General features: G+C 47.5%; 1 protein-coding gene across 1 annotated transcript in view; it reads left to right on the top strand.

The window, feature by feature from the left end:
• Positions 1 to 8,063: 8,063 nt before the first annotated feature.
• UBE2G1 (ubiquitin conjugating enzyme E2 G1) overlaps positions 8,064 to 11,737 on the top strand; it is a 30,551-nt gene continuing 26,877 nt past the window's right edge. Inside the window, exon 1 of the mRNA XM_056864947.1 lies at positions 8,064 to 8,165. Coding sequence (XP_056720925.1) covers positions 8,120 to 8,165 — 46 coding nt within the window. The 5' untranslated portion in view covers positions 8,064 to 8,119. The remainder of the gene's footprint in view (positions 8,166 to 11,737) is intronic.

The following is an 11,737-nucleotide window of genomic DNA, read 5'->3' as shown; positions in this document are numbered from 1 at the left end:
GTGGCATAAATTCTTCAAGAAGCCAAGTCTATCTTTGGGATAATCTAAATGCTTCCTGTAAAGTTAATTGTTTGTCTTAAAAGTTTCGTTCTCTTGAAAAGTTCACAGAGATGTTATGGAGGAGAACTATGCCTTTGGGTATCAATAGCTTACCTTTGTGTGTGACACCTTTGATGTGACTCTGAGCGGGATCCAATCTGGTGCCCTGGATTTTCAATTTTTAATGGCTGCTTATGAAGATGCTTAGCTACACTCAGAACTGGGGAACCTCATTTTAGTTCTGGGCTATGGGAGTTACACCCTGGCCTGGATGGCCCCGGTGAGCCTGATCTCGTCAGATCTCAGATGCTAAGCAGGGTCGGCCCTGGTTAGTATTTGGATGGGAGACCACCAAGGAAGTCCAGGGTTGTTGTGCAGAGGAAGGCACTGGCAAACCCATAAGTCGGCTGTGACTTGACGGCACTTTACACACACACAGATGGGAGTTACAGAATGTTTGGGAGGTGGGGGTGATTTCCACCTTAGAATTGCCTTGGCTTTCGTGTATTACATTTTTTATTTTGTGTTCAAAACATATAATTACTTTAAAATGTTTTATGATGGTTTTTGCAGCCCTTAATGGTAGATATTAATTTGGGGTTTTTTTTGCTGTCCATTTTGATTCTCATGGCGACTGGTCATGTGGCCTGGGAGGTTGCCAACCTCCAGGGACTAGCTGGAGGTCTCCTGCTATTACAACTGATCTCCAGTTGATCTCCTGCTATTACAACTGATCAGTTCCCCTGGAGAAAATGGCCACTTTGGCAATTGGACTCTATGGCACTAAAGTCCCTCCCCTCCCCAAACCCACCCTCCACAGGCTCCGCCCCAAAAACCTCCCACTGGTTGCAAAGAGGGACCTGGCAACCCTACCTGGGTGGAATTTTTTGTATTTTCTGTTCATATAATTTCTTTCTATGTATTTTAATAAAAATATTTTTTTAAAAATAGCTTACCTTTCTAATGCTGCAATCCTGAACACACTAATTAGGGCAAGTCCCATTGGACTCACAGTTTGCCTCTATGGAGACTGTATGGCTGAAAAGTCTTACCATTTGGAGTTCATCTAAGTTTATATTATCAATATTATTACACGTATCACCATTTCCCCTACCCATGTCATTTAATCACCTGACCCAACCATCCAGGAGTGTGGAGGGCAATTGATTTCACGTACTGCCCAGATGATGGAAAGTGCCATCAAGTCACAGATGACTTATGGCGACCCCGTAGGGTTTTCAAGGCAAGAGACATTCGGAGGTGGTTTGCCATTGCCTGCCTCCATATATTTATAGTGCTAGCTAGACCCATGGTAGCCCAATCTCGTCAGATCTCAGAAGCTAAGCAGGGTCGGCCCTGCTTAGTATTTGGATGAGATCACCAAGGAATACTAGGGTCATTATGCAGAGGAAGGCAATGGCAAACCACCTCTGTTAGTCTCTTGCTTTGAGAACCCAACTGAGTTGCCATAAGTCGCCTATGACTTGATGGCACTTTATACACTGTAAAAACACTGTGTTGGATACTAGGCAAAAGAAAATGAAATGCCACCATCTCAGCTACTGCACAGCTGCAAACCTATTTGGATGGCAGAAAGGTGAGGAGAGCTAAGGTTTGGTTCACGTGGATGATCCTTGGCCTCAGAAACTGTGTGTTCGCTGTGAAGTTGTCTTGTTTGTGGGCTTCCTAGAGGCACCTGGTTGGCCACTGTGTGAACAGACTGCTGGACTTGATGGGCCTTGGTCTGATCCAGCATGGCTTTTCTTATGTTCTTAAGTTCACAGCTTCCTTATACACAGCTTGGTATCTGGAGAGGCAGTTCTGTGAGGGGAAAGAAGCAGAGGGATGTGGAAGGCTTATGAGCACATGGAAGCAGGGTATTAGTGGCTTGCTAGCCACAGCTGATCAACAGATGTACAGGGCTGGAGCAGACCTGAATTTGAGGGTTACATATCTATCAGGAGGCCAGGCAGACAGCCAAGGAGGTCCTCTAGGAACCTGCAATTCGGCAAAGGGAAAAGAGGTCCGGTTTTCCGCCCAGGCCTTCCATGGTAGCTGAAGGGTTGAAGGTTCCGATTCTCATCTGACAGTACCTGACATTACCCTTGGATATTCTCCAGGTCAGATAAGGATGATGACCTAATGATACTGTGCAGTATGTGTTGGATACTGGAGTACTGCATGTAACCGTCAGCACTCCGAGCTGTACTCAGGCCTTCTATTAATAGATTAGTTAGAAGTGTGTGTTCACAGTTGGACTGATAGTTCATAAAGTGTGTGTGTGTGTGCGTGTGAGTGCTTTAAGGGATTTAAGTGCTGGCCCTAGACTGCCTGAAGAGTTAAGGCTTCCCTGCATGCACATGTCATCATTTTACAAATGCTTCTTGCTTTTTTCAGTGCCAACAACAACAGCAAAAAAGTAGTGCACGGCATCCTAGGGAATAAAACACCCAATCTGCAGAAGTGAGCTCAAATCCAAGGTCATGTCTTAGGCCCACAAGGTGGTTTTGAACAACTCCCTCTGTATTAATGCTTTGTGTCTCAAAAACTCGCATCACCCTGCTGCATCTGCGTGGATACTGAAGGAGGTGTATGCAATGACTATGCTACTGAAAGCCCTGAGTCCACTGGGTACAATTAAAACCACAATAGCATGCCTTGGTGGGACCTTGGCTGTAACAAACTCGTTGAATGTAGGTCTAGGGTCTGGGAGACCTGGGTTCAAATCCTTACTCGGCCACGAAACTTGGTGGATGACCTTGGTTCAGTCACTGTGAGCGTAACCTGCAATGGGTAGACGTGTTAGTCTGTCTGTAGCCATAGAAAAGAGCAAGAGTCCCGTAGCACCTTAAATTTCTGGCAGGGTATGAGCTTTTGTGAGTCACAGCTCACTTCATCGTGGTTATGGTGAGGAAGGGAGAACCGTATATGTGGCCCTAAGCTCCTTGCCTTGCCTGGGTAATGTCCAGGCTGGATTACTGTCATGTGTTATACATAGGCCTGTGTTATACATTTAAGCAAAAGCCTTTGGAAACATCAGCTGGTTCAGAATAACAGCAGCTATTCCATCACTTTGAGCATATAATGCTGGTGCTTAAAGATTTGCACTGGTTTCCAGCAGGCATCTGGATGCAATTCAAAGTGGCTGTTTTGACCTCGAAAATAATTAACCAAGTAGCTGAAAGACAGCTTACTTGTGTGTACCCCAGTCCATATAATGAGCTCAGCCATAGGGGCTCTGCTCCAAGTGTCCCTCCCTTCTGAGGTTAGACAGGTGACTCCATTGGGATATGTTTTTTTCTGTGGTTGGGCCCCATCTATGAAATATCCTTCCCAAAGATGGATTTCTTGTATTGTTGAGGTGGAAGGTGAGACAATCCCAGCACATTTGGTGAGCACCCTCTCTGTCTGGATTGCGATTCGCCTTACCTTAGCAACCATTCGCTTCTCTTACGGTGTGCTGTTTTTGTTGTGCTTGTGGTTTGTTCTTGGTTCAATTTTATTGCATATGGCCAAAGGCCGTTACAAAATAAACAAATAAACAAAAAACGTAAATCCACATAGCAATTGTTAATAAAATTTACATTTTAGTAGTAAATTAAAACTCTAGGGGCGTGTTTCTCTAACCCACAGGATCTTATCAAAACACAAAACATTATTACAAATTTTGCATTCAGAATTACCTTGGGTTTAACTAACATAATATAAACAACAAAGTCACTCAGGCTAAGGATCAATGCTGTAATTTAAGGGAAACCCAAAAAATGAGATCTCAAGTACATTTTGATTTTGTCCTGGGCATTAAATGTTGTGCTTGTATTTTGATTGATCAATGACAGGTTTTAATGAAGCTAGTAGTTTATCAACTTTACATTCCCCCCCAGTAAACAACATGGCAACAACGCCCTCTTTGTAAAAGGAAAGGGAGAGAGGGGAATGGACAGGCAAGGGAAAAGTACAAAATGGCAGTCCAGTGGAGTTGCCATCCTCCAGGCCACAGAGATCAGTTGCCCTGGAGTAAATGGGCAAACTCTGTGGAATCACATCCCTGACAATCTCCATTCTCTCCAGGCTCTGTCCTCAAATCTCCAGGAATTTCCCAAGTTGGAACAGGCATCGCTACAGGGAAGAGCCATAGCAAAGTTGGTAGAGCATCTGCTTGGCATGCAGAAGGTCCCAGGTTCAATCTCCGATATCTCCAGTTAAAGGAACTAGGCAAGTAGGTGATGTGAAAGACCCCTGCCCGAGACCCTGGAGAGCTGCTGTCAGTCTGAGAAGACAATACTGACTTCGAGGGACCAAGGGTCCGATTCAGTCTAAGGTAGCTTCATGTGTTCAAGTCTGGGCAACAGAAGAACTTTTTCAAACTATCAAGTCGGGGCAACAGAAGAACTTTTTCAAACTATCCACAGTTGGGATTGCTATGAGCTCATCGGAACTTCCTTTGTCAGAGCTAACGTGGGCAGGATTGGCCTGCGAAGGGTCTATCTTTGGCTGGCTGGTGGCCATGATTATTATTTGCAACTTCTAGCTGAGTTAGCCAGATTTGGCTTTCATCCAAACCCCAAGTTGATGGATGTTCCATATTGTGTTACTCACTTGCCCCCCTCACCCCCTCTTTTATTGAACACTCCAGTTACATCTTGCGGCCAACCTCCTCTCCTCTGCCTCCACTTCATCTGCTCTCTGCCATTGTTTAGCTCAGAGTAGGGGGGGCAGGGAGTGTAAAGCATGCTCACAAGCCTGTTAGCATGTATGCAAGCAGCAGAACTTCTGGGACTTCTCTCGGGCTCGACTTTACAGGCGGTGAGAGTGCATGCTTTGACAATGGGGGTTACTGCACTTGTATTCCCAGCGATGTATTAAGAGTTTGAAAATGTTTTTAAAAATACTGTTCGTACTTTCTATGTATTCCCAGCGATGTATTAAGAGTTTGGAAACATTATAAAAAATACTGTTCGCACTTTGTTTGGCCCCTTTAGCTGTGAAGACGTTTTCCAACCATTTATAAGCCGTAGTATCCAAAACCCCTTTTAAAGCGATGTTTTTTATAACATTTTAAAACTCTTAATACATTGCTGGGAATACAAAGTGCGGTAACCCCCGATGGCTGCAAAAAACTTTGCCAACCGATTTCTGGGCATTAAGCGGATGTCCAGGGTTGGCATCTTCGGGCAACTGCCAAGACTCCACCCACCCCCCCCGGAGCACCAGGAGGATCTGCTGCCAACACCTGCTTCTGAAGAAGCCAACACATAATTTCTCTTTCTGGGGGACTGGGACCACCACCATCTAATGGTTGTTCCTCTGTGCTTTGACTTACTAGGGTTGCCAACTCTGGGTTGGGAAATTCCTGGAGATTTGATTGTGGAGTTTGGGGATAGAAGGGTTGGGGAAGTGGAGGGACCTCGGTGGGGTATAACGCCACAGAGCCCACTCACCAAAGCAGCCATCTTCTTTAGAGAAACTGATCTGTCATCTGGAGATCAGTTGTAATTCTGGGAGATCACTTTGTCCCACCTGGAGGTTGGCAACCCTATACTGATCCACCTGGAGAGGGTAGGAGAAAAATGGTGAAACATGGTGGCAGGTGGCAGATGTCCCTCCTTGGCACTGGCTGAACAGTACACATGCTGCTTACTCTTTTCCTATTGGCTACGAGGCCTGGGAGAGAGGGCTACTGGTAGTGTTGCCAGCCTCCATGTAGGATCTGGCAATCTCCTGGAATGACAACTGATCTCCAGACTACAGAGATATGTTCCCTGGAGAAAATGGCTGCTTTGAGAGTGGACTCTATGGCATTATATCCCACTTAGGTCCATGCCCTCCCCAAACCCTGTCCTCCCCGGGCTCCACCCCCAAATCTCCAGGAATTTCCCAACCTGGAGATGGCAACTTTATCTTGCCAACCATTCTCCCTCCCCCCCCCCAAAAAAACCAATCTGCTGAAGTTGGCCCTCCTGCTGCTAAAGGCACAGAAGCAAACCAAGCTGCTTTCCTTCCAGTCTGTTGCCAGTCCAAGTTCTCAGTGAAGAGGACACCCCAACCCCAAGCAACCTCAGAGGACCAAGAGTTGCTAAGAGGAGACAAAAAAGCAATTACTTTTCTAATGAGTATATTTGTTTAACTGTATGTACAGCTAGAACCATAACTCTGAAGGGGAGGAAAGTAGCTTTTTATTTTTTGGTATTTTGAAGGTATACACATTTCACAGAACACATTATTAACAGAGGCATTCTCTCCTATGTGGGAGAGGAGGAGGAATGCCTCTTCTAGCTGGCACTGTGGTTAAAGTTCTCGAGTTAAAGATAGTAGAAATCAATCTTCTTTTTTTTGCCATCAAGTCACAGCTGACTTATGGTGACCCCGTAGGGTTTTCAAGGCAAGAGATGGTCAGAGGTGGTTTGCCATTGCCTGCCTCTGCGTCATGACCCTGGTATTCCTTGGAAGTCTCCCATCCAAATACCAGCCAGGGCTGACCCTACTTAGCTTCTGAGATAGGATTGCCAACCTCCAGCTACTAGCTGGAGATCTCCTGCTAATACAACTGATCTCCAGCCGATAGAGATCAGTTCACCTGGAGAAAATGGCCGCTTTGGCAATTGGACTCTATGGCATTGATGTCCCTCCCCTCCCCAAACCCCGCCCTCCTCAGGCTCTGCCCCAAAAACCTCCCACCAGTGACGAAGAGGGACCTGGCAACCCTATTTTGAGATCTCACCAGATTAGGCTAACTTGGGGCTATCCAGGTCAATCTATCTTTTATCAGTTGAACTGGTTAACCTATTTGTCTAATCAGCTAAATGTTTACTGTGTTGCCACCTTATTTTCCATCTGGACTCCTGCGCCCATAAAGATGAGATATGTGTTGGGTAGAAATTCAGCAGGTGTGGTTTTCTAGGCAAAGCCAGAAGATTTTTTTAAAATAAAAAATAAAAAGACATGTTTTCAGTAATCGCCTCGAGCCTCAACGAGAGAAAGGCAAGACTATAAATGAAGTAAACGAATAAAACAAACATACAAACACAACTATTTAAAAAAGGGAGGTTGGAAGAAAAACAAATACGATTTTTTAAATTTTTTTAATTATTTTCTTCATTTAATATAACAACAAATAAATCAACATCTATTACTAAAAGTTAATAAAAGTAGTAAAAAACAAACAATAATAGTAATTTTAACTTAAAACGACTTCCCTCTCACTCTCTTCCATCTCAAAATAAATTGTATATACTTTTGCTAATAAAATTAATCCCCATATTATTTAATTAAGATATACTTATCTTGTTAAAATGTGTTACACAAATACGATTTTTGCAGCTGCGAAGGGGCCACAACCTCCTCCCCGACCCCTTTCCTCCACCGTCCTGCCCGAACTTCTAGCGTTAAAAAAAGTCAGCCCGAACTCGCCCTTGCCCTTCCCAACATGGCGGCGGGCTTTATTTATTTATTTCCCAAGGGCCTCCGCGCTTCGCTGGGCGCTTCCCTCCCTCCCTCCCTCCAGCATCGATCCGACCTTCCCAACATGGCGCCCGACGCGACGCCGATAGGCCGGGAAGACGAGAAAGGATATGATGGGGGGGGGGAGGGGGAAGGAGACGGCGACGACGCGTGCGTGCGCGCCTAGTGCGCCTGCGCTCCGCGGCGCCTGAGTGCAGTGAAATTCCGTGAGGGGGGGAGGAGAAGCGAGAGAGAGAGAAAAAGCGGAGGGAGGTTTGACGAGAGAAAGAGCGAGCGGGGGGCGCGCGGCCTCCTCCCCCCCCCGCCTCGTGAGGAGCAGCCGCTTTAAAAAAAATAAAAGAAAATAAATTAAAAATAAACTCCCCCCTCAGAAACCCCCCTCCCCCCTTCCCTTCCCCCTCGCCCCCCCCCCGCAGAGGGACTCCGAGGCGCTGTGGCGGCGGCGGCGCTGAGAGGGCGAGCAGGCCGGCCGGCCCCCCGGCGGGCGTGAGGTGAGGTGAGGCGGACGACGATTCGCCGGCAGGCTGCCTGCCCTCCAGCCCGGTGGTGGTAGCAGGAGGAGGAGGAGGAGCGCCGCCGCCGCCGCCCCAGACTCCCTCCCCGGGCCCCGGCGGGGAGAATGACGGAGCTCCAGTCCGCGCTGCTACTGCGGAGACAGCTGGCAGGTAGTGACCCAGGCCGCCGCTCCGGGGGTGCCTCGCGCGGTGGGGGAGGGGGTCAGCGTGGGGGAGGGGTGAGTGGAAGGAAGCGTGCGTGTGTGTGTGGGGGGGGAAGGGCACGAAAGGGGTCTCCTTGCGACGAGCAGGAAGGGACTTGGTGTGTGTGGGGGGGCCCCAAAAGGAGACGAGAAGAAAGAGAGGCCGAGGAGGGGGCTCGTGAAAGGTTAGGGGGCGGGGAGCAGGAAGGAAATGTTGGGGGGGGTAGTGTGTGTGGGGGGGTGGTGGTGGTGGAAAGGTCCCCCCCCCCTCGGTTATGGCCTGTTGGGAAGGTGGAGAAAGGAAGATTTAGTGGTGGTGGTTGCAGTGGAGGGAGGCAGTTGGAAGTGTGGTGGGGTTCTGGGGGGGGAGGAGGGAAGGCTCGAGGTGGCACGTTACATGCCCTCGGGGGATCCCCCTCTTCTGCAAAGGGGTGGTGTAGGAGGGGAATACTACTGCCAGGAGGTGTATGGTGGGGTTAAGGAAGATTACATGCCCTCGGGGGATCTCCCTCTTCTGCAAAGGGGTGCTGTAGGGGGAATACTACTGCCAGGAGGTGTATGGTGGGGTTAAGGAAGATTACATGCCCTCGGGGGATCCCCCTCTTCTGCAAAGGGGTGCTGTAGGGGGAATACTACTGCCAGGAGGTGTATGGTGGGGTTAAGGAAGATTACATGCCCTCGGGGGATCTCCCTCTTCTGCAAAGGGGTGCTGTAGGGGGGGAATACTACTGCCAGGAGGTGTATGGTGGGGTTAAGGAAGATTACCTGCGCTCCAGTACCCCACGGAGAGAATTTGGGGTGGGTGGGAAGAGAACTTTTTCTCAGCTGGAGCAATGCTGGATGAATATGTGTAGTGGTAAGTGGGAGTTCCCTGAGGGGCTGAAAGGCTTGTAGTGGGGAAGGGTGTGAAATGTGTGTAGCTGAGGGTTGGACCTAGAGCAGGGTGGGGGGTGTCTTTGTATGGGGTTCTGGATAACAGGAGGGAATAATGAAGTATGGGTAGGTAGAAGGGAAACGATCGAGCTGGCCTATTTGAGAAAAGTAAGAGCTGGGAGAAATGGCATGAGGGGAGGAAGTGAGTCAAAGGAGAGCTGTGTGAATGCACAGAGTCAAGAGCAGGGGAAGAAGTGACATAGCTGAAGGGAAAGGGGTCGCTAAACACAGGCCTGAGTATCGCTTGGTGTGTATGAGGCAGAAGGCACAGGCTGTGGAAGGTGCTGATCCAGAGAGCCCGCAAACTGCTGTATTGGGAGGTGAGGCACTGGGTCTGAGCTTGTTGTAGGGTGTCAAGCTTGGCAGAGGCTTTCTGAGGAATGAGCTAGCTGGAGGATCAATAAGTGGGCGGGGGAAGAAGAAGGTAGCTGGAATGGTGGAGGGGTTGGTGAGTATAGGCAGGATATATAGCCTGGCATGGAATTTGGGGGTAAACAAATTCATAGTGCAGCAAGTGAGCAGGAATAAAAAATAAGGTGCCTGGGGAAGACTGTCACTGGTGCACCAAGGGGGAGGGTTGGAACATAAGCACCACCCCTACTGGATGAGAAATCATTCCTGCTCATACCTGGGAGGGAGTGCAAAGAGGACAGTCCGAAGGGATAGGCTCACTGAATATGCATAGGAGGGTTGATCAAGGTGTCAAGCAGTAAATGGGAGACAGTAAGCAAGCTTTGTAGGGCAACTGAAACAAGGAGTGCTTGAACATGAGGAGGAAGTTCAAGGTATCAAATGAATATAGAAGTGACTTGATTTGGTGTCAAAAGCTGAGCAAGGTGGGGAATTTGTGAAGGCTCTTGGTGTTGTGGGAGGAAAACCAAGGAACCTGTGAGACAGAGGTTGTTGACTGATTGGGGAGTGGTAGTTGAAGAGAAGTAAAAGAAGTCTGAGAAAGCAGTAGCTGGTAGGAATGCCCAGAATGGTTTGAGTGAGACTTGGGAATAAGGGAAGACTTGAGCTGGTTTGAACCAATTAAGGCTTGAATGTGCTGGAGGGAGAGGTTGCAAATGAAATTGAGGCTAGTTTAGGTCTCTTGTGCAAGTGCTAAAGTAGTTACTGAACACCAGGAATCCGGAAGAAGTGATTGTTTTGGTAGTTGGGGTGCAAAATGAGGAGTGGGCAAGGGGGTGATAAACCTGAGGACAGCATATACAGTAAAAAAAAAGCTACATAGGGTAAAGGGGGAAGTTAACAAGTTTAAGAAGGAGCAGGAAGATAAGCAGTCATGATTGGAGAGAGAAGCAGGCCCTGGTTAGTCTCATAGGGGAACTATGCACTAGTTGTAGAGGTCAAGGATAGGTGAGTGTATGATGGGGGGTTAACTGGATTTGATGGGGTTAAGAAGTGAATTGGGGTCATATCTGAAAAACAGAAAGATGAACTGATAGTGCCTTCAGTGCTATGAAGCTGGCATTTCCTAAGCTAGCAGGAACCTTGCATAGAGAGAAGGGGGCTGGTTGTGCTTTTTAACCATCTGTGTTTAGGGAAGGCTTTGAGCTGCCATCCTGATGTTCTCCCCCACCCCTTTTACCCAATCTATAGAATGAGCGTGTACATTGGCTGCTTTGTTCAAAGCACAGTTGACATCTGTGGATTAGTATATTGGGGTGGGGATGCAGGGGGATTAATTAGTATTGTTTCAAATCCATAACGGAACTGTCACAGGGTAGTTTTTTTTCCAATTTTTATCCTACTAGGACGTCTGCCAGGGCTGTTCCTTTCTAAACCCCTGCACTGTTTGAGGGTAGGTGATATTTTCTCAGAGCATCTGTTCTTAAATTTGTTTTTTTTCAAGGTAATAGGGACATAAGTAACGAGGGTTCTCTCTGAAGAAGCCAATTAGAACTGAAGACTGGAGATTGCATTGATAGAGGATCACAACCTGGCCTAGGATACTGTTGGGAAGTCTAGCTGCTTCCTTTATTTTCCTTACTTGGTTCCCCACCTTCTCCCCTCCCCCTTCCTTTGTCTGTAGTCTGGCCAGTATTGCTTGGCTAATACTCTTTAGCTGTTGATTCAGGGGGACAGAGCTGAGCTTGGCCTGTCCCAGCCATAGCGACAGGCACATGTAGAGAATTCCTGAAGGGTCATATTTAAAGAGGAATGAGCCAACTGTGACACTGGGTAAAAACCGCATACCAGCCATTTGACTTACCTTGCATAAAATGATTGCTTCACATTACCATAAACAAACATATGGGGCTGGGTATAGTGTGGCTTTAGGCTGCAATGCTCTAGCAGACGAGTGTTAAAAATAGTGCATGAAGCAGAGTGGGAAAGAACAGACTGCTGCAATATTACAAAATATATTGGAAGAACTAGAGATCCAAGTATAAATACTAAAGTATTAACACTAGCGTAGGGCATCTTCTGTAGCTGCTTTTAGGTTTGAATGAATGGTGAGGAAGGTGTATTACCAGTGATTTGGATTCTGATCTGAAGAACTGGGTTTGATTCCCTACTCCTCCACATGAGTGGCAGAGGCTAATCTGGTGAACTGGATTTGTTTCCCAACTCCTACACGTGAAGCCAGCTGGGTGACCTTGG

Source organism: Euleptes europaea, chromosome 19, assembly GCF_029931775.1.
Source record: "Euleptes europaea isolate rEulEur1 chromosome 19, rEulEur1.hap1, whole genome shotgun sequence".
Lineage (NCBI taxonomy): Eukaryota > Metazoa > Chordata > Lepidosauria > Squamata > Sphaerodactylidae > Euleptes > Euleptes europaea.
This window is presented reverse-complemented; position numbering and strand designations above follow the sequence as displayed.